Source organism: Ruditapes philippinarum, unplaced genomic scaffold (assembly GCF_026571515.1).
Source record: "Ruditapes philippinarum isolate M1 unplaced genomic scaffold, ASM2657151v2 ctg200_1_1_1_1, whole genome shotgun sequence".
Lineage (NCBI taxonomy): Eukaryota > Metazoa > Mollusca > Bivalvia > Venerida > Veneridae > Ruditapes > Ruditapes philippinarum.
The window spans coordinates 169,091-193,596 of record NW_026859094.1 but is presented as its reverse complement, the minus strand read 5'-3'; the positions used below and the strand labels follow the sequence as shown (position 1 = coordinate 193,596).

Here is a 24,506-nt window from a genome sequence, read left to right as displayed (position 1 = left end):
CGCTGGGATAAACAATAGATCTAGTTTTTTAATTGTAAAATAAGGCTTTACGAAAATGGCGACCGACACTTTGAATTATCAAAACCCGTGGGAACACACAGCACCGGGTGTACTGGGTGTAAATCGGGATACCATGCTGCAAAATGAACTTCTTCTGAGGGTGAGTAAGGTTATCACATTATTTCGCGAGCTACCTCAGACATATCTGACATTATGAAAATAATAAAGTGTTCTGTATGTTTTATATTTTTAACATTTGAACAGTTTCTTGTATCATTCTTTATATCATTTTCTGCTTTTATGCTGTTGAATAATTGAAATTTGAATATTTTTATCCAAATTAAGGTCTCTGTTTCCTTGTCAACATATCTTTTTAAGAAAGCCTTTTGTTCAACTTTTTTGTCACGAATAAAGACTATCAACTGGTCAACTACATGTATGTTTTGAAACAACATATGTTGAGATAGAAAAATGTAAAATAATAATAATAATTGAGTCAGTCATTATAAGCTCATTTATAAATTTTAAAATAGCCAGTAAAACATTTGGAACATGACTACATTGACGTTTACTGACCCTGGAAGACAACCAATCTTGGCAATAGCTTGCATATTGGAGACATCTGCCACCACACCCCCACATTTTTACTTTTTTTATGTCTAATACCAGACTTCCCGAAATACCTCGATCCGACAGACATGTCTGATAAATTTTGATTAGGTCCGAGGATTTTTTATTCTGGATCCCTCCCACTGTCCGGCTTTTATCCTAGTCACATGAATACAAAATGGCGTCGCTAAAGGAAAATAATGAAAAACTACTTCAGAGGAGCGCGCAGAACATCAGTAAAAGAATGAAAAGAATAGACCTGAGACAAAATTTAATGAAAATGGAAGCAGGACCATGAAATTCGTTGGGGAATGACAGGGGGGAGATGAAAATGAGCTGTACGGACTATGCCGATTTTTACGGCGAAAAAATTAAAATCGAAAAGTGTCTTAGAAACACAAACACAAGTTTTCCTTTGATTTTGATTAATTTTATTCGATCTGACAGATTTGGTTTCGGTCCGCCAGATTTTCATGGTTTGTCAGACCGAATGTCTGACACTTTTTTTTAACTTTCAAGAAGTCTGAATACTACAACAAAATTCAGAATTACACCTTAGTAACAGAATAATATCATCATATAGTGACAGAAACATAGGCACATTTGTTTATAAATTGATGGATCAATTTTGATTCTACTGCACAAAATTTAAGCCTAGCTTGTGATTTTAATAAACTTTTCTTGATCATGGTGGCCAGCACCACATTGACTCGATCTGCATTTGCCAGCTGAGTGCTATTTTCTTTTATTCTTTTTTTCAAAATCTGAAAACACTGAATATATAAAATATACTTGGCCAGGGATTAATTAATTAATTATTATTATTATTACAAGTTATATCTTATAACCTATTGGAAGCTACCATTACTTAAATGTTTCATTGATTTTTATTGTGGTTTATAGACTGAACTTGGAAAACCAAAAAGAAGAGGTATCATTGTACCAGCTGGGTTAACTTACGGCCGTCCTAATGGTATGAGAGATGGTGGATCATCAGAAGGTATCTTTTAATATATATACTTTAGACGTGCTTGTCATAAATAAGAGGGGCGTCTGTGGCCTAGTGGTTAAGGTCGTTGACTTCAAAACAATTGCCCCTCACCGTGGGTTTGAATCCAGACAGGGACTCTGGATTCATTCATGTCAGAAGTTATTCAGCTAGCTTACTGACCGTTGGTAGTTCTACTCAGGTGCCAATTTATGCCTGTAATAACGCATGGAAGGGAACCAGTAAGGTCTTCCTCCACCAGTTAAGGTGGATCATTGCCAATTATGACCTATACTGTGTTGATATGCAGAAAATTCAATCAAACAACCAAAAATAAAATTAGTCTTTAAGAGTTTCAAATTAATTGAACTGTTAATGGAACGATTGCAATTGTTATTCAATTCGTTTTTAAACGGCAATTACTTGTGACGGTCTAATTGACGGCCAATGACCATGAAAAATATTTGTTTGTTTGTTTGTACACATCAAACCTACTCGCTAATTACACAGGTGAGAATGCCCGTAGGGGCAATTGTTTGTCACGGCCGTTTAATAGATACTTTAACACTGAATTTTGTACATTTGGGCCGACATTTAGTGGCCGCTGGCCGCGATATAAAATCGTCGTTTAATGGAATTAACTTATATAGTAAAAATCATCGGGAGGGATTTTATGCGGTCGCTTAATAAAAAAGTCGCTAAATAAAGGTGGACGCAAGTACGATGCCGACTGTATCTTGATTTAGTGCCCAGGTTTTTTTTTTAATGATTTATGTTAGATCTGATCTAAAGATAATAGTCGAGTTGACTGATGTATATAATATAAGCCTGACTTTGTAGAACTATTTACACTATATAAGTCAAAGAGTCCAGGGTTTTACGGGACGCAGAATTTTGCGTCCCTATACGCATAAATTTTGACATGTACGCATATAAGTTATCCACTTGCGTCCAAGTGTACGCACAAAAATAATCCTAGACAATAGAATTATTATTGTTTATGGCCTGACATGATTTTATCTCTTTCTTCTCAAAGCTCACAAAATTCCATTTAAATCTAATACAGCGAGCAGAAAATGCTTGCATTGTTTATTTCGGAAGTTAACATAATTGAAAACTTGGGGTTTGGAGCTCAAAACGCCTTTAAAATCCAAATAAAATGCATATTTGTCAATCCCAGCACATGTACTGATCATATATATCAAAAAATCTTAATATATGCCGTTTTGAAAAAAAATCATATTTCAACAACTATAATAATACACGTGTATTATTATAGTTGTTGAAATATGTGTTATTATAGTTGTTGAAATATGATTTTTTTTTCAAAACGGCATATATTAAGATTTTGAAAGTGCCCGCTGCAGAAACTGATGACGTTTATCGTGCAAGCTACAGTAACTGATGACGTTTACCGTAAAATCTATTTTAGGTAGCTGTTTTTGGTTTTTCTGTTGCTATATTTAGACGGACTATTTATAACAAGCAATTACTATTGGTAAGCGTATCCAATGTCGATGCGAATGTATTTTGTACATGAACGGCGATAATAAAAAAGGCAGTGCTTTTTGCAAACTTATTTTCATAGTGTTATAGAAATTAAGTCACTGGGTATGTTATTATCGTTGGTGTTATAAATATAATGGTTTCGGCAAACTTAACTTTTGACTGGGACATCAAGTATGTCCCAGCTTATGAGGAGGTGCAAAAGCGGTTTCTATATGATATTTTTAAAAACGCAACATATTTAGCTGACTGGTCTGTAAAGTTATATATTGTGTGTTTACTAGTTCAGCTAAAATATTTACAAATAGATCAGTACAAATTTTCAGTCTGTTGGTGTAATCACCTTATCAATAACAAAATATGCTACTAAAACTTGACATTCCAGCCACTCAAAGACTTATAAGCCTTGGAAATAGCACAAAGGGCTACTAAAGGGCTATAAAAAAAACCTAGTGATAAAAGATATTGAAATCATATACTTCTTATGAAAACAGTACAATATACATGCATATCTCTTACAGGGTAAATAAATGATTTTAAGCAAAATAGAGTGGTCTTCATAGTCTTTTATAGTGAAAATAATTTTGGACCCCTAAAATTCAGGCCTGGACCCCTACTTTTCTAGGCTGTGCATCCACTGGACCCCTAAAATTTCAAAGAGATGTAAAACCCTGAAAGACAATAGAATTAACAGACAGTTAAACATTTTCTCCTTTCATACAATAAAGTCTTACAACCGATATAAGAATTGATGCAATGATTTTTGTATTTTCACCTTATGTAGCACTTCATGGTTGGCCAACACTTACCAACACAACTTTGCCGTTTAAACGAAAAGAAAAGAAAGCAGACAGAGATTTTATGTCACTGAACAGAGCTGCTGTTTCTGCTGGTAAGTTTTGATTTTGTTCAGAAATATCAAATCTTAGAAGACGATAGATGTTATCTGGACCTCAGCAAATGTGGGTTTATCCAAGCTTATCTCCCGGTACAAACAAACTTTTTCTGTTAAAGCTTCTTGGTGCACTACCAGTCAAAATAGATAACCTGCTGCAGTTATTTTCAAAGCTGTAACTTTAAAAGTCTGTTTACACCCACAGATAAGTGGGGGGGGAAAAAAACCAAAATATTCTTAATTGCAAAATTAGTCTATTTATTGCCTTATTTGAAAGTTCAGCATAATTGTATAACCTTAAGTCATTTAAATTGATTGAGTTAATTAACCTTGCCATGTAGATTTATAACCAATTTATGATACTAGTTTTTGTAAAGAGAATTTATCATTTCAAACACTTCATGTTTACTGCTACAGTGAAATTGTAAATTTTTGTATGATTATTTGCTTACCATGTAGTGATTGGTTATTTAGGAGTGGCAAAATCTGATTTAGACTTTCTTATCCATGTAATCAGAAGGATTCCTTTACTTGTCTGTAATGGTATGATATTTATAAAATAAATTCAGAAAAAATTTCAATTTGTCAATACAGGCTATTGGACAGCCTTGACATTTATACAGACTATTTATTTTGCTTCCTCTGGAACTTGATTTTATATTCATAGTCAGTTTGTTTAGTTCTTTAAATTTGATATTTAAGGTCTAGTCACTGCTAATGCACAGTACGAGTTTAGAGCAACACACGACGTTAGACGTAAAAATCAGAGTGAAGATGGTCAAAGAAGTAGAACCCGTAGAATGCCTCCGAGTATGGTATATGGAATTTCAACAAGGTAAACATAATCATTCTACTGAGTGATAATTTTCACTGTTTGATTTGTATATGAGTACATGTATATAATGCAAAAAAGTAAAAGCAATCGCCAGTGTTTTCAAAAAGCATTGTTGGTTTAAACATATTTATTTAAGCTCAATTGTGAAACAAGTTCATGCAACTTATATTAATCACTTTCAAGTCCGCTTCCTAGGAACCAACTATTACTGGGTGTCATATGAAGAAATATGGTCATGACCCAATTAGGGATCAAACCCATGATTCTGAGTTGAGAGGCAGACACCTTAACCGCTAGGTTACAGCTTCCCGTTGTTGGTACACAACAATCTTAAGAGTTCATTTTGTTACAAGTGTAGGCGAGTTAACTTATACTATTATGAGTATAAGAATTACGTATTACTTCAAAAATTAAACAGAATGTTTAAAGTATTGTCACTATTCAAGCTAAAAACTGAAATATGTTCACTGTATAATAATTTTATTTTTATGACATATATATCAAGATGAAATATATTACCTAATCATTATTTGTTTTCTAATTTTCAGACCATCTACCCCAATCTTTGACCTTTTAGAGCATAAATACCAAGATAAGTGGCTTGCTGAAAGACGGAAGTTAGAAATGGCTAAGAGACAGGAAGAAAGCAAGGTATTGTAATCATGCATGCAATAATTTATGTTGCATTTTTCAATGCATTTTGAATGTTGAATGATTTGTTATGAAAACAAAATGCATGCACTGTTGACAGAGGGCAGTGGTATAAATAATGTAAATTATCATGTTATAACCAACTAGCATAGCACTCAGTATAATATAAAGTTTTTGAAATGTGAAACAAATTTTAATATCCTGAATTATATGATTAAAGGCAAACTCGGTATACAAGATTCTAGTGTTAAAGGCCAATTTTGGTACAAGTGATATTATAAAATGTATATAACTTAATATAAACAAGTTTCCCTTAACTAATAATCTTGATAATCTTGAGGAAAAACTATTTTGGGAAATGATATTATATTAATTATACCACTGCCTTTTGTAATTGAAAGAATCACGTTTATTTTATCATTTAAAGCAAGGTAACTGAATGCTGATTTTTTTTTAATGTGACTCGAATTAAAATTGTCGATACTGTCGGGTTTTTTTTAACAAAGTTAATTATACTATATTTACCATATTAAGCGTATTAACTTACATGGCTCTGTAACACGCATTTGGTTTTGTCCCCATGCTCTAACTAAGCATTTGTTGTCTTTTTCAATTTATTAATCAATAATTTGAATAATAAATAATTTAAAGATTCTAGGTTTTTGACATAGGATATGCATAAATTACAGAACTGGAGAATTGACAAATTTAGTATCACACTAGATTCTAACTATTGAGATCACTAAAATTTTTTTAATACATGTACAAGTAAAAGTTTCTAGAACTGGGTCACTTATAGAATTACATATACAAGTATAAGTTTCTAGAATTTGTTCACTTATAGAATTAGGCATAAGACCTAGCCTTGTGAAGAAAATTTAATGAAAGGAATAACTATGTACTAGAATAGATATGAAATTAACGTTTAAATTGCATAATGGAATGGGGAAGGAAATAGAAGCAGTTTTATGTTTAAGCCAGTGCATGAGTCAAATCAATTATATTTATAGATATTACTATTAAATTACACATATTTTTTTATTTGCACAGTTTGTTTAGACAGTATGTTTGTATCAGTATGAAAATTACATGACCTGTCAGTAGTTTATTTATGCAGAAATATAGAAAATGTTGAAAACACACATGCTGTTTAGTTTGTAATAATTGCCCAAAGGGCCCTAAAATATTTTCCAAAGCAGCTGAAGTAGGGGTGGTTTTTAAAGTACAAAAAAGTTTAGTATCATCAAAATAAAAAAATAAAAAATTTGCAATATTTTCCCCTTGATCGTATCTGTATATACTGGAATCAGGAGCTTATAATGTTAAAATTTGTGCTAATTTACTTCTATTTATAATAAAATTTTGTTAATATCTCAGTTTTCTTTTTTCCTTACAAAACTGATTTTAAAACTGTAGATTTTATAAACACAGTCCACAATTGGGAAATATCATAATTTTTATGCCTTATTACTGTGTCTGGGGGGGTTGAAGGCATATATAGACCTGCCCTTATCTGTCTGCCTGGCTGTGGAACATTCCTATTCTGTGGACACATTTCTACATGCCATTTGTATAATGCTTCCTACTTTATTTGAAAACTAATCAACAAAAAGGGTGGAACACTCTTTTTGTGTGTTCTATTGAATTTCTTGTACGCACATCCTATCTTTTTGGTGTATATTTAACTATACAGCATGTCATGTGATTTTTCCATACTGTAATTTTTTATGATCGCCACTTGTTTTGCTTGAATAACTGGGTCAAGACGATCTTGTTTTTATACGATGTGCACTTGTTTGATATATTTAGATGGGCAGAGATATACACTCAGCGGGAATACTTAGCTCTATAGTGAGTCAAACTGTGGATGTATAATAATTACAAATACCCGATACACTTGTAGTGAAAACTGTGGTACTTTTGTGGTGACGTTTGCTTTGTTATCTTTCAACAATTTTAAAAGTATGGAGAAATTGGAATCATAAGTTTGAAAAAATTTGTAAGCTTGAAATTTGACAATGAATTAATCTGAATTGTGAAATTTGTCGCGTGAAAGAACTTACATTGCATAAACAATACTTTTATAACTTCTAAAGTTCATGGTTCAGTGCACATTAATTGTTTGCCAAGATTTTATTTATATTTTTGAATACATTATGTGGCATATAATGTGAGTAAAATGAAAGACATTCTATAGGAATTGTACTGTTCAATTTCCAGAATTTTTTTTTTTTCATCAATTATTCACAGAATTTCCTCTCCATGCTTTTAAATTGGTCACAGTTTCTCAGGGTGCTTTTCAAAGAAGGGTGGAAGTGAAAATAGGATCACCCTTTTTAGAAATATAGATTATAATTCACAGAGAATTGAGTTTTTCAAAAAGAGCATTTTTATTTGCTAGTCTTTGGTACTTAAGTCTTAATTTTAAATAGTATCTTCACTTTAGTTTCTCCAAAAAATATTTTAGGGTCACAATGTAAAGTAATGAGTTTGTTTTGATTTTGTTTTTTTAAAGAAAAGACAAAAATATTTAAATTTTGGTGCATTATTAAATGTGGAACATTAAGGGGAGCAGTAAAAATGCCTAGTGGTTAAAAAGTGCCTCTCAACCCTTTGAGGATCATGGGTTCGAGCCCATCTCAGGTCTTGACCATGATTTCTAATATGACACCAGTACTGGTTGGTTACAGGAAGTGGACTCAAAAGTGATTAATACATGTTGCAAGAATTTGTTTTGTAATCAAGCTAAAACAAAATTAATATGTTTAAACTAAATTTGGAACAAAATCATCCAGGGGTCAGGTGAAACATTGGTATTATGTTATCTTTTCAGTTTTTGTTTCACTTTAAAAGTTTCAGGCATTATTGTATACATGACAAGTTTAATTATATGATTATTTTTCATTAGTTCCCATCCTTTAGAGTAAATGAGGTATGGTTGTGGGATATTTAAAATTTAGATGACCATTTAGAAGCTTTAGTCTAATTAAGCTTTAATTAAATGCACCAAAAGAAAATTGCTTTATCAAAAACACTGCAGAAGATTTTAATAACAATATACAACATTATTTAGAAACACGGACATAGATTTCCTTTAGATACAATCACATATTTATATAATAGAATTAATCAGGGCTCACACTGGCTCAAATAAAATAATAGCCAATATTTTCAACTTAAAAAAATAATAGCCAAAAGTTCAGCGGACTATACACGAATTAGCGATTAACAACATAAGCAGTTGATTAAATAAACATTACATTTAAATATTTATAAGGATTCTCAAATAAACTGACACATTTGTGTATATTGATAACTACCTTTTTTTAAATAGAACCACAACTTTAATTGTTATTATAGAACAGAATAAAAACGTTATAATTAGTATAATTACTGTACAACAATAATATTAAAGATTCATTATAACTTTACATAATGCTGTTATCAGACAACTTTTTTTGTTTGTTCTACTCAAATTTTGTCAGCTATAACCACTGTCAATTTCCACATTTCACACAGAACTGGAGTAGATCTAGGTCATATTAGCCTATAGAAATAACACAAGTTTGCAAACTCATTCACAGAATGCAGCCTTTTTTCTGAATAATTTACTGAAAAATATCATCATCACCAATGTAATACAAATTTTCTGCCATAGTAGTAAAGATTTTTAAACAGAACATAGCTTATTTCACCTTTAAATAAATATCAAAATTATCGGTGTCGCGAAAATATGTGACAATCGGATTTTTCCTGTTTTCTGAAGAAATATTCACAATTTTGGTTGTTGTGCAAATAGTTGTTTGGAAGTTTATACTTTTTAAATATTTTACCATTGTTTTCCACTGGCGATTTAGTTAAGTAGCTTAAAACAAAAAAATAACAAAATTTGCAATTACTGCAATTCACGGTAAATTTTGGATAAGTCAATTTCCAGTTTATCAATTTTAAAACGATTTTTGTGGCTAATTGACGGATATTTGATGGCTATTTTAAATGCTGGACAATATAAAGTACTTATACAATAATACATCTCGCATGTATTTTATCACCTCGGGCAATATAGTTAGCAGCACGTGACCGGTAAAAAGTTGACACTCAATTAAATGCACCCCGCTGGTGTTAATTGGGTCTACTGCATTCATTATCGATTTTTACACCTTATATAAACACTGTTGGAAGTAAAATATAATCGCCAGATTTTGTAGCCAAAATGCAAAAATAATCGCCAATCTTATAAAATAATCGCAAATGGCGACTATGGCGACCGACAGCGTGAGCCCTGATTAATTGTAGTATAAAGTTAACATTTTGTCACTTCACGGAAAACAAAAGTCACAAAATTTTGTATCTGTCACGTCTTGTTATAATATTAGATTTTAAAAAACGATTATGCATTTCAGTGCTTTACGTCTTATGCAGTTGATTCTTAATTCTTAAAGAGGCATCTGGACTTGCCATATTATGGCCATGTTTTATAAAAAGCCTGGCAAGCTGGCTTATTCATGCAGTCAATACTGTTGACAGTTAAAAAACCCTTGAAGTTCGATCATAATGAACGCTTACTAATTCGTAACATTGGACAAGTTCATTGCATAAATTATGCGAAAAAAAGGGTTAATTATAATCAATATTTTTAACTGTATAACATATTTTATGCCAAATTTTGAAGAAGAAAATATAAAGGAAAAACATTTTTCGTTTTTGTTGGGATCATCGCTTGTTTGCAGATTTGCTTGCCAATTTTGCAATAAATTTTGTGGATGCTACCTGCTTGGATGTTCTTGAAAAATATATATATATATGATATTCTAGTCTTAGATAACAACCAAAGCAGTGTTCATTTTGATAAAAGAGTGGTTGAAGACATTCTATTTTCAGGTTTTCAGTTTTTCGCTTATAGTAAATATGTCAATATGTGAATCAAATGAAAGACATGTACATTACTCTTCAACTTTCCAGGTGTTTAGTTTTTAGCTTGAATAGTGACCTCAGCAATTAATCAAAATTTAAATCAAATGAACTTGACTCTACCCAAAACAGTTCTGTCACTTAAAGTTATATTATGCAACTTGTAAATCATTAGTTACAAAGTTTTTTGACATGTTATAATTTATAATTGCCAAGTACAAACAGTGGTACGGTAATATAATCTTAGCTTCTATTGGGGCTTTATAACCAAAAACAATGTTAACCCTTAACATGCTGAAATGTAAAGTGATTTATGATAACCTTTGCCACCACTATGTGTAGAGCCTGGGCAACCTGTTCATTCATGCAGTTAGTGACTTAGGGTAGCTCAATTTTTGTATTTTGATATTGAAATCTCTAAAATGTGAAAAGGACTGTTCCAAATTCAAAGCTGGGACAATCCATTCTACGACTTCAGCAGGGTAATGGGGTAATATATATGGTTTTATAACATGTCAAAAAGCCTAAATTATTGATTTAATATGCTATGCTATAATTATGATAATTAATATTTTGGTTGAAATAAGAATTAGTTTTGAAAAGAAATTTACAGCAGCAGTGTAAATACTTAATTTTCTGGCCAATGAAAATCAGTGTTACAAAGAAACATGCAGTATGATAAAATACTACATGTTTGTATTGAATGAGTGTAGATTAATACTAAATTTATTGAACTCAATGAATAAAATCATATTATGCGAGCCTCTGGCGAGCATAATATTGTTTTATTCATTGAGTTCAATAAATTTAGTATTGAATCTACACAAATATAATATTCCTTTTATCACATATATAAAATAAAAAACAGTAAACTGTTAAAAAGAGTCATTTTTCATTCAGACGCGCCTATAGCGAAACGCTAAGATTAGCGCGTTTTAACGCTATGTTTATATATAGCGCAAATGACGTCACGTCAAAGTGTTACAATAGTGTAATATCGTTTTTATTAAATGGCTTTATTACACTGACCTGCGCCTCGGTTTATGTGATAATATATTAATCTTTATACAATGTAGTATACACAATACAACTTAACTTGAAATTTATGGAGTAATTTTCGTTTTCCCTAAAGCTTTAAGTAACTAAGCATTGGCGACGCATTTGAATATTATAACTGGTGCGGAATTCTTTAAGGTTTAAAGAAAGAAAACATCTTCTAACTGAGATGACCAGACAGCTAGAATGCATTGATTTTTTTTTATTGTACCTAATAGCACCTAAGCATTTTATTTTATTCTCTTTATTTTGCAAGGGTTTGCATGTTGATTTTACTGTGTAATATTTATTTTTGGATTTTTTTTCTTTGTTACACATATTATGGTCATCAGTTGGACGAGGTTTGTGGCTCCTTGTGTGCTTTGTCTTTTTTTTTTTAAATTATATATATTTTAAAAGATTTGTTTTATTAGTTTTATAGCCGCTGAATTAATGTAGTGAAATTTCTCCGGGTAGTTTGGGTACTTTTGTTTTGTGTCTTTTAATTTGCCATGTGTTCTTTTGCTTTTGATTTATTTTATATGACTTTTTCCAGTTATCTATTTATTTTATTATTTTTTTAGCTCACCTGTCACAAAGTGACAGGGTGAGCTTTTGTGATCGCTTTTCGTCCGGCGTCCGTCCGTCGTCCGTCCGTCCGTAAACTTTTACTTTAAATGACATCTCCTCATAAACCACTAAGCCAATTTCATCCAAACTTCACAGGAATGTTCCTTTGGTGGTCACCTTTAAAAATTGTTCAAAGAATTTAATTCCATGCAGAACTCTGGTTGCCATGGCAACCGAAAGAAAAAACTTTAAATATCTTCTTTTAAAAAACCGTAAGAGCTAGAGCTTAGATATTTGGCATGAAACATCTTCTAGTGAGTGTCTACCAAGTTTGTTCAAATAAAAGCCCTGGGGTCAAAATTGGCCCCGCCCCAGGGGGTCATTGATTTTCCCTATATGCATATAGTAAAAACTTAAAAAATCTTCTTTTAAAGAACTCAAAGAGCTAGAGCTAAGATATTTAGCATGAAACATGTTCTAATGGGTGTCTACCAAGTATGTTCAAATAAAAGCCCTGGGGTCAAAACTGGCCCCGCCCCGGGGGTCATTGATTTTCCTTATATGTGTATAGCAAAAACTTAAAAATCTTCTTTGAAAAAACCCAAATAGCTAGAGTTTAGATATTAAGCATGAAACATCTTCTAGTAAGTGTCTACAAAGTTTGTTCAAATAAAAGCCCTGGGGTCAAAACTGGCCCCGCCCCAGGGGTGTCATTTATTAACTATATGTGTATAGTAAAAACTTAAAAAATCTTCTTTTAAGAAACCCAATGAGCTAGAGCTTAGATATTTGGCATGAAACATCTTCTAGTGAGTGTCTACCAAGTTTGTTCAAATAAAAGCCCCGGGGTCAAAATTGGCCCCGCCCCAGGGGGTCATTGATTTTCCCCTTATGCATATAGTAAAAACTTAAAAAATCTTCTTTTAAAGAACCCAAAGAGCTAGAGCTAAGATATTTAGCATGAAACATCTTCTAATGAGTGTCTACCAAGTTTGTTCAAATAAAAGCCCCGGGGTCAAAATTGGCCCGCCCCAGGGGGTCATTGATTTTCCTTATATGCATATAGTAAAAACTTAAAAAATCTTCTTTTATAGAACTCAAAGAACTAGAGCTAAGATATTTAGCAGGAAACATGTTCTAATGGGTGTCTACTAAGTATGTTCAAATAAAAGCCCTGGGGTCAAAATTGGCCCCGCCCTGGGGGTCATTGTTTTTCCTTATATGTGTATAGCAAAAACTTAAAAATCTTCTTTGAAAAAACCCAAATAGCTAGAGTTTAGATATTTAGCATGAAACATCTTCTAGTAAGTGTCTACAAAGTTTGATCAAATAAAAGCCCTTGGGTCAAAACTGGCCCCGCCCCAGGGGTGTCATTTATAACTATATATGTATAGTTAAAACTTAAAAAATCTTCTTTTAAGAAACCCAATTAGCTAGAGCTTAGATGTTTAGCATGAAACATCTTCTTATGGGTGTCTACCAAGTTTGTTCAAATAAGAGCCCTTGGGTTAAAATCGGCCCTGCGGGGGGGGGGCTATATACAGGTGAGCGACTTCAGGGCCATCATGGCCCTCTTGTTTATTATTTTATTAGTATTATTATTATTTGTTTTTGTTTTGTTTTGAGACATCAGTCTTATATAGACCAAGACCATAGACAATATGCATAGTATAAAGGTCTTAAATTTTGTTAGATTAAATAATATTTTATTCACTAAATTCACAAAATATCTTAGAAATTTCATTTGAGTCAATGTTAATTATCTTAAGTACATTAAGAACTTCTTTAAAGGCAGGCTAATGCCTCAGAAAGGAATAAATCTTTAGGTTTAAATATCAGTTTTATATCTTCATTAACTTAAATGCATTACATCTATGGTTGAAGACATCTGATACTTAAAATTTACAAAATATGACAAATTTCTATCAAAGAGGGTCTAAAATAAAGAATTGCTCTCTTCAAAATCACTTAAGTATATTGCTCATATGAAATTGTGTACAAGTTTTCATGATTTTGACATGTTGTTTACATATACATTCAACTATTAAAATGATCTTAAGAACCCGCTTTTATCTACTTTGGAGTTCTATTATCAATATTTAAACATCTTTATGAACTTGTAAACTAAAGCAAATAAAGTAATAAAGTTTTAAGGCCTCTCTTTGGTCGTTGGAGAAATTCTAAAGCATCGTGTTGAATTGATTTGAAAAGTGTTTGAAAAATCACAAATTTGTTTAAGATTAATAAACACTGAAAGTGCGAGAGCTGTAGTGGCAATTTTAATATTTAAAGAAATATCTTATTAGATTATTGTTTATATGAAAATAAAGTGCAGATTTTATTGACTGAAATCATATTGATACTGAAGAAGTTCACTAAAAATTTCTCATTTTTAATTTGTGTCTTTTGTGACAATTTAAAGTGGCATATGCCTGCAGAAGAACTGAACAAATTTTGTTTAATCAGATTAAGGAAACATATAATAATGAGTTTAAGAGATAAATAACAATTCACATTAGTTTGTATCAGTATGTATAACCTTTGCCCATTGATCCGGAACTAAACATGATTTAGTCTTTGCCACTTGAGTATGTAAGAGCCAGCCTTCACATTCTGTGCAGTGTGGCCACTCACTGGCCCTATACAGTTGGTCACAAGTTCAGGTTTTGTATCTAAATGTAAATCTAAATGAATCAATTAAGTTTCATCATTATGTTCTGAATGCAGCATGAATCCATTTCACAAAATTCAGCTATGTGGTGTACAGTGTAAGTCCTTGTTTCCTTGAAAAAGAAACTGTACACTCATTGCTCAGTACTGTTTGGTTCGAAAGTGTGTCTTAAGCTTATAGTTTCCTAGACAATCAAACTAAAATAAATTCTGTATAAACCAAATTCAGGAGGTTAATACTTAATGCAAAATATGATGGTCTGAATATCAGGGTTAATAGGAGCTACATTGTAAATTACATATGATTTAACATGTTACTGAAAATAAGTATCTGTGAGTAGCAAAAGTTGATTGATTGATTCATTCCAATGAGAATATATTTTTATTTAGAATCTTTTTTATTAGAAAAAAAGCACATTATCCAGATAATTTTTGTTATTATTAATTTATCAATTTCATAATTGATTTAATAAATATAATAAACAATACACCATAACATTTTTTTTAAAATAAGGTTTAAGTGATAAAAACAGGTTTATTTTTATTGATAAAAACACAAAAATAACATTAAAAATACTTACATGAACATATTATTTTGAATCATGGCCCTTATATACATGTAATCTTGGTTTTTTTATAACCATTTGCTGCCAATATCTATGTCTTAATACTTCTGATGACAAAAATCGCAAGAGCTAGAGCTTAAATATTTGGCATGAAACATCACCTAGTCAGTGTCTACCAAGTTAGTTAAAAAAAATGCCCTGGGGTGAAAATTCGCCCCACCCCAGGGGTCATTGATTTTCCTTATATGTGTATATGTGTAAAAAAATATCCTTATAAAAAAACTATATTAATATACTTATTGCTGTTGTTTTTTTATAGATGTTTATAATAATACTATAGACAAAGTATTAACTTTGGCTTTCTTGATGTTACAATATTAACCATTTGTTTGTTTCATATATTATTTTTGTATTGTGTCATTTTAAAGTAACCCAGCCCCCACCCTCAGGAGATTAAATGATAGACAGCATTGAAAAAATGAGCCAGAGCTTTACTGTCTATCTGTCCTGAACTGTCAAACATCTGTTCTGTTCTGTTCTGTCAAACCAATGAGATGGTTTTATTTTGCTGTCTTAAAATAATGGAAAACATTAACTTTGTCTTGCAATGCGATCAAGGCAGTTAGTCTAGATTTTACATATGAAGTCTGTCTTGGCTGTGTTTGCCCTTTTAACTGTGGTAATAATTAGACCAAAAGTCAATGTCTGTAGTACTCTTTCTTTGGCTGGGATATGGGGTAGCCGGGCTGTGGTTGCTGAAAAAACTGGTGCAAAATTATTAACGATTTAACACGATTGACATTAATACTTTCCAGCAACGGAAAAAGCTGCTTGAGCTAAGGGTAAAATATTTGCATGCAGTATTGATTGTTAACATATAATTAGCCTTGATATGTATTATATGCTTTAAGAGTTTCTAAATTATATATTTTATATTTTTTGTTAAAACTAAATGTATTCATCCTTAAACTTAGTGTAATATTTATTCCCCCTATTTTGAAAAATAATGTATATCATGTAAATATGCATGCTTTTAGTTTAAATAAATGATTGAATATATATATTTCGTGGTTAAAATTGGTCTCTTTCTTTATTAATTACATATCATGCAATATTATTTGATTTCTAATTTCACTGTATAAAAATATGTTAAAGTTGGCATAAAAATTGAAGTTGAAATTTGAATCATAAGTTAAACACTTATGGAGCAAAAGAAAAGAATATAATTATTATTAAGAGTGTGGTTTAATCCAAAAGCCAAGGTTTTTAAAATTTAATAGTTACTTCTTTTAATTTACAGAAGTTATTTTTGGCTTATTTTATAGCCGATATTCGGTCATATTCAATTTGAAAATAGTATATTATTTTCCAAATCCACAAGAAAAAATTCCCAATTGAAAGTTATATAATAAAAATATTGAAATATAATTATTAAATCTTTGAAAATAAGGGTTTCTTCACCGTCATGGTGCTTAAAAGCCTGAAGATGCCATCCTCATGATAGCCAGTGATTCTTTGCATTTATTTAATCACTGCAAAATTTAAGTCTTGCAATTTTTTCCCAATTTTTAACAAAACATCGCTGAAATTCCCAATGCTATGGGTATGGGTTATGTTCCCAAAATCCTGGGAAAAAACGCTGATTTAGATCATTTCTCAGTTATCTTTTAATGGCGGTATATATATTAGCCAATTTTAATCGAAATCATGCAACTCAGTTTTACTTTTGATATTGAATTTAGTGACCAAATATTTTAGGTCTATAAATAAAATGCATGTTTAAATAGTGATGTTTAAATTTAGCCATATATAGGTATATTAAGTTACATATTGTGAATGTATATAGGTCAAATTTATAATATGAAATATATATTAACCCAAGAATAGTTTATTCGTAAATATATCTATATTCATGATATATATCCCTCGCATGACAAGTTGTTTAAATTGATATCATTTAAATAGTGATCGATTAAGATAACAATGAGATTGTATGAAGTAATCATTAAATATTGCCAAAATATAGTAAAAATGCCAATCAAGATCTTTTGGTTATATGATTATTAGTATGAATTAAATAATACTTTCAATGATTTCCTTATTATATAGAGGATATTTGTTTGTTTCAGTGTAAGATCGAAAAATATTTCACCGAGTGAACACCAGATGCAATATTTTCCACGAGTGGCGTAGCCACGAGTGAAAATATAATAGCTGGGGTTCACGAGTGAAATATTATTTGATCTTACATGTAAAACAAACAAATTTTCTGTTTATTTCATGATTTTTTAACGATTTTTACACCATTTTACTGATTTTTGCCGCGTAACGTCATGCTCTTATCTTCATGACGTCATCAAATAATGACGTCACAATGTTGAAGCAAAATATAATTCCATGATTATTTTTAGATTTTAGATGTTTTTCAGCACAACGTTCGTAAATATTTACGAACTACAGTTATCACGTACATTTTTTATTATGATTGACTACATTTCCGCTGAAAAGACATTCATTAATGATAAATATTTTATTTTTACGCCAAATATAGTTCGGCTACTGTGAAATTATATTTGGTAATCATTACTGTGAAATTATCAGAATATAATTAACCGTTATAATTCAGTAATCTACTGCAAAACATGTAATAAAAAGACTGCAAACTTAAGATTTCAGAAAGTTTTCCATTTTGTTAATTTTTTTTGTTAACTTCAACTTTCCTACAATTTTCATTTGCTTTTATTATTGCTCTTATTATAAGTACAAAATACACTTCTAGTTTAATATACTCTAAATTATACTTTATACTGACTGATATGAAATTTATGTCTAAGTAAGTCTTATGTCTAAGCACTGTCTCTGAGTCAAATATGAGTTATAAAGTAATTATTCATTATAGATTTTCATATTTTTCGTGCAACATATTTCTTAGTTTTTTAAAACACAAATTAATTTCAGCTTAATGATAGATTTCTAAAATAGAAAATAAATAAGGTTAATTACTATTGTATCACTGTAACATAAATATTAGTTTATTTTTACACAATATAATTGGGGAAAAACAAGAAAAGTTGTATATATGAATACAAAATGTTATATTTTTAACTTTTTTAATTTTCAGCAAAAAAGATCCCCAGGTCAAGTTTATGAGACTCGCGCCTCCTTGTTAAGGACATACCAGAACCCTGTTGATGCTGACACATTATGGCAGATGCCCAGGTTTACCAAAGAAGTAAGTTCAGAGAATCATGTGGTTAATAATTTTTCATGGCTGAGTGGTTAAAACATCAGTCTAGTAATCTAATGATCGCTTGCCGCATGAGTTCAAACCCGTCAGGGGCAAGTCATTGTTGACTCGGGCAAGAAACTTTATACTCATTGCTCAGTACTGGTTGGTTCCAGGAACGATTCAAAGGTGTGTCTCAATTCCTACACAATCAAACTAAAATTAATTCTGTATAAACCAATAATTTGAAACTTAGAATGGATGAATACTTTTTGTCACTAGTAAAGGGCCAATTGCCTGCCTCAAGTGTGTGTTATTTGACAAGGCTATGTGGTGACCAGTATTAGACTAGACTGTTTAAAGTTCAAAACTAGGCAAACTTATAACACAAATTTAGCAGTAAAAGGGTTAAAAAAAAAATTTTTATATGCTATTAATTGAAAGATATGAGTATTTAAATAATTGTAGGCAAGACGTTACTTTCATATTATCTTAAGATATTTAAGACGAGATTGAAACACAAAAATCTTAGGCATGTGAATGCATTAATAATGTAAAACATCTTTATATTTGGATATCATTGTAACTTAGTTTTAGTATGTAACACCACCATTCAGGATGACAGCAATATATATTGAAATTTGATTTAAATTCATTGATCAACATTATGTAAGGTGTAATTTACATAATTCATAAATCATTTTGAATAAAGAAATCCCAAATGAACTTGGTTAAACTGTAAAAAATATGAAAAGGTTTCAGCTGCTCAATTTATTAACCCAAAAAATTGATCAAATATATGCAATATTTTTCTCAACAGCATAAAATACAAATTTTGGGAAGATTTATTGAAACTTTTTAGTTAAATGATTCTTTAAAAGTATTTTTGTTATGGTACATTGACTGTAAAACATGAAATGTCTCATTGTGTCAATTTTCCCCACGCTGGTTTATATTGACTCCAGAGAAAAGAATAAACAATTTTGCCAATGAGACTGTGTAATGTATTTGATTTGAAATACTTTTCAAAATAAGGCCCTTTTCATAAAAGTTTTCTATGCAGCCTATTAGATTTTCTTTTAAAGGCACATTATGCTTCAATTGTTTTTTCTTCTTTGGAAAGGACAAATATGAGTTTTATAACATTTAAATAATGGTTAACGGCATCTTAGATGCTTATCTCCTTAATAATACAGCGATAAATGTGAAATAATTTGTCATAAAAGTAGTATTTTAACTTCCATACAAAATACTATACTAGATCATTGTAATAACTGTTCTTATTGCTAAAAAGAGACAGACACAAATGATGGTTTGGGTAACTGGCCAATGAGTAACTTTTTTGAAAATACAACAGGACACAAAAAATAAAGGCTTTTGAGAATTGAAAATAAAAGCATTTCTAGGGCATAATTGGCCTTTAAATGGAATTGTATAATCTTTCTATGTGGACAAAGCCATTTTTTAATGGAAATTTTCAAAAAGAACTGCCACTGAATAGCAAAAAGTGCAGACCATGAAATGCCGACATAATGTTGGGTGTTCTGGATGATTTTGCACTGCTTGCATGCATGGTTGAATCACTTGCTGCCAGGCCGATGAGGGTTAAACCCAAACAAGCTTTAAACTTATAATACTGCATTGGCATGCCATATTGCTAAGTGGATATGTGACAATTTCACAATTTTCACCTTGGTTAGGAATTAGCTAAGTGCTTGATACATTATGGCAAAAATATTTAGATTAAGTAATTAAACCCTGTTCCAAAGAATAACTTGTTTTCTCTCTGTACATTACAGGCAAGACCAAGCCTCCAGACTTTCAGATCAGCTCAGGCAAGAAGATCAGCTTACGACAACTTTGATTCGGACAAAATCTCAAGAAAAGGCAATTTCGGACATGGAACATATGAATCTGCAAAGAACTAACTATTTTTTTTAACTAGAATTTATTTATAGTGTAAATCAAAACTGTGATAAATATATAAAGATTAAGACTGAATCTGTTACAATTTTGATTACCGTCCTTTCCAATATATTAACGTTAAACTATAAGAGTGTGAAACAAAGCTCACACTTTCATTTTCTTTTGAGAAAGTGCAGTTTTGTTGTTAAGAAGAAGAAAAAATGGTCTAAAAAAATTTGTCAGTTTCTTCTGATTCAATTTTTCATCGAGGCAAAGCAAAAGAATTGGTTACTGTATACCACAAACAAATATTTGAAGACATTTTTCTGAAGCTCAGTATTCACTGGAAGTTACACTTACTTTGTATTTTTATATTTTCTCATTTTAAAATACATGTGATGAAACAATGGTTCTGTAAGATATGTAGCAGTATTGTCACCTTTTACTTTTACAACTCAGAATTATTAGCTCAGTATTATAGAAGGCTATTATTCCACCTTTAAATACTCTTCCAGAAAATATGAGTTACCTGTTGCATAGACAGTATTGTTAAAACATTAATTGCTTGTTGTTTTTTATTTTTATAAAAGGATAGCAAAAAAAAGTATTTTGTCATCAGAAATTAGCAGTATTTTTAAATTCAAATTATTTTGGCAATATCAGGAAGTTGTAGCAGCCTAGAAAAAAAAACGAAATATATCACAAAATGTAAATTTAATTCAATACTTGAAAAAAATGTGATTTTTTTTAACAATCTTAATAGTTTACTTCCATATTGGCTCAAAAATGGTGTTTATCATTTCATTCCTATGTTTAAATTTTTCATATACTTGATATTTTATATCATTCTATATTACATGATCAAATATATAACAAATTATTGTTATAAAGGAAAGAGTAGATATAGCTCAACAGATTAATATCTGTAATTATCCTAATTTTATGATATTAAATGCGTTTTAGGTAAAAAAAAATGACATACTACTGCTGCTTAGAACTCGGATTAAGAGCTGCTGATGATTTTTGGGAAAGTTTATGTTTAAAAAAAACCAAGCTCGCCCAGTTTGTTAAAGAGTTATTAAAGAGTTTTTTCCTCCCTCATATTTACTGTTTTTAGATAATTGCCATATATGTAAATATGCTCATCACTATGTGTGTGTGTGTGTATTGTAGTGTGTTTTCATTATTGTGTTAAGCAATATTATGACTTTACACATTCAAAATATGCATGTTTTACACATGCATAGATTTCCTTCCCATTCTTTTTCAAACTGTGATTCGTCTTTTTTTTTAAACCAGTATTTATATATATATTTTTCTTTCTTATATTATCAAACACTGAACACTACATTTTATAATTTATTGAATTTGTATACTGTTTTATTTATTTTACCCATGCAAATAAAATATTGCCTTTATTCACAGCTGTGGAGAAAACACTTTCAGAAATAAATAGGCATTTCATTTTTATTTTATTTTGAAAGTATATTTTGTCCTCCAGAAACAAAGTTTGTAAAAAAAACAATATTGAGTATTGATTCACTTCACAGAATTAAATGGGATCAAAAACTGTTTCAGAAGTTTTGAATATGAACTTTTTATAGGCCAACCAAATTTTGTTACATTTTACTTATACATTTCCAATGGCTACTTGTAACTATAAGTGCTGTAGTTTCAAAGTTGTAACATTCTAGTCTTTCGTACGTAGTTTTAGAAAAATATACAAATAAGTAAACAGAGGTTTAAGTATTAGGAAGAAAAAAACATTGAAAGATCGAAACATAATACGTCATTCAAAATCTCTACCTCTATTTTCATTTATGTTACATGTCAATGTTGTACCATCTTTAAAATATTTTGAATTACAATTTGTATATATAAATATACATCGGAATTCAAGAAATGGTCAAAACTAATCGCTGTATAAGATGAATTTTCACATAGATTTTTTTCTAAATTTTGAAATAGCTAAAATAATTTAGATCTGGTATGAAACGGCATTGTATAAACGTAGGTTAAAATTACTAGAATATAGAAGCTATAGTCTTCACTGTAAAGAAACCTTCACGTGTAGTGAAAAATATTCAAGATTTAGTTCTCTCCTTAATTTATGAAGACAATTCATAAAAATAGTGAATTACCATTCCATGTTTATTAACAATGAACATCTTAATTTCATTTCTTTAATCTGATAGAAAGTTATCATATTTTTTACAAAGTTACGACACCAATAAGATATGATTAAAAGAATATAATATTTATAATAACTCTTTTATCAGGAAATAAATTGCATGTACACCTCTTCCCTTAAGAAGAAAAAATTAATTATTTAGTTACTAGAGTTTTTGTTAAAAAAAATTTTGTAATAGAAGAAACTAGGTATATGTCATTATTTGTACAAAATGTAGGTAGAGTAGAAAGGTATTTTTGGACTGTGATATTCTGTATAGAAAACTGCAACTACATCGTTTGTGATACATTCAGTGTCATCGCATTGAAACAAAATAAAATATTGTTGAATTGTATTTTGTTCTTATTTTTGTATTCTTGTGTTAATTTTAAAACAAGGTGTTTTTCTATTTTTGTATTGCAAAGATGTAATAGTGTCCTTAGTTTTTATCCGGAACTCGGCAAATGTAGGTTTTCCAAAGCTAATCTTCCTGTACAAACAATCTTTTACCGTTACAGCTTCACGGTGCACAACCTGTCACAATAATTTAACCAAACATTCTGTAAATGTTTGTTTGTACCCTAGAATTGGCTGGGAAAAACATTAAATATTCTTAATTCCTGAGTAAGTGTTATTCAAGCGACATTTATGTAAACACATAGGCTGAAAACCTTCACAGTGGTTGGCTTAAAACAACTTGTCCCTTACCACCGTGGACCAGGGACTATAATTAAGATTTTCATTTATGGAAGCTATCGAGCTAACTTGAGTTACGTCGAGCTAACTTGATTTATGTCGGTGGTTCTACTCTTCTACTCGTGTGCCTAACTCTGTGTCTGAAATACTACAATAATGGGAATATAGGGCCTTCATCCACCTGTAAACCTTTTATGCTTAGGATTCCCAATAAAAGTTCGAGTGACCAGAAACCTAGAAAAATAGTGGAAACTTAATTTTAACGTTTGAATATCTGTAAAACCGTACCCCTAAAACTATTACAAATTCAAAGCAGGACAAAACATTTTCAAACTCAAACTTAGTCTGAGTAAAAAATACTGTGAAAAAACATTTCATAGATGTAATAATGTAATTAAGTGATGACAAAAACAAATTTTGCCAGTCTTTGTGTGCAAAACAAAAAATTCCTGGCAAGAAGATTTATTTCCAGATGATTAATGGCACAAGCGTGTACGACACGATGCTACTACTACGTTACCATGACAAATATGGAGAATAAGGGGTCCGTTTTATTCACCCGTGCTGCAAGCAGCCTTGAAAACTAGTAACGGTGCTCATCTCGATCTAGCTTCACATCATAATTTTAGATCTATTCCCAAGACTGAAACATAACTATCTCACCTATTTAAAACAAAATCTTTCTCTTTGTTAATTCCTACATTTTACAGGCCCTTGATCTACTAACCGGTGTGTTCCATATCCTACTGACAGCACTTGTTACATTTTACAAGAGTTTTGGAGGGATTGTTTAAGTACGACTGATGAATCCGAACAGTTATATATTACTATCCGTGTGTTAAAATTGGCTAAAATGCGAGGCATTTCTCCATATAATAGTCAATCGATCCTTATTTTTGCTAAAAGTCAGTTATAAGGTTCAGCTAGAAGCTATAGATAAAGCGTTCCAATAAAAGGTCAGCAAAGCAGAAATTTAACATACAATTTTACATAGTTACTCGTACTTACATTATTCGGCATCTTGTAAAAGAGCTTGACCACGGAGAACCCCAATGCATGGTAACGAGTAAACATTGGAACCACTTACTATGGACAAATCTAAATCCCCCAACCCTGCCTGCAATGGGGATATAATAAATAAAAAGGAAACCACATTTTTTGTGTCTAACACATTCGTTATGGTTTTGGGATGCATTTTTCTTTTCATACGTGCATGCTTGCTTACTGGCATAACTGCCGACGTGCATGCTTTCTCTCCTGTTAACACAAACGT

General features: G+C 30.8%; 1 protein-coding gene across 2 annotated transcripts; it reads left to right on the top strand.

The window, feature by feature from the left end:
- Positions 1 to 19: 19 nt before the first annotated feature.
- LOC132755187 (cilia- and flagella-associated protein 77-like) lies at positions 20 to 22,892 on the top strand. Of its 2 annotated transcripts, XM_060745997.1 has the most exons (8): positions 20 to 160; positions 1,513 to 1,609; positions 3,888 to 3,995; positions 4,701 to 4,833; positions 5,382 to 5,484; positions 7,294 to 7,335; positions 18,358 to 18,468; positions 20,262 to 22,892. In XM_060745997.1, exons 1-8 carry the CDS (start codon positions 56 to 58, stop codon positions 20,388 to 20,390), a joined length of 828 nt encoding a protein of 275 aa, XP_060601980.1. In that variant the 5' UTR covers positions 20 to 55; the 3' UTR covers positions 20,391 to 22,892. The 2 variants fall into 2 exon arrangements, with proteins under 2 accessions (XP_060601980.1, XP_060601981.1); XM_060745998.1 differs by lacking the exon at positions 7,294 to 7,335.
- The last annotated feature ends 1,614 nt before the right edge of the window (positions 22,893 to 24,506 follow it).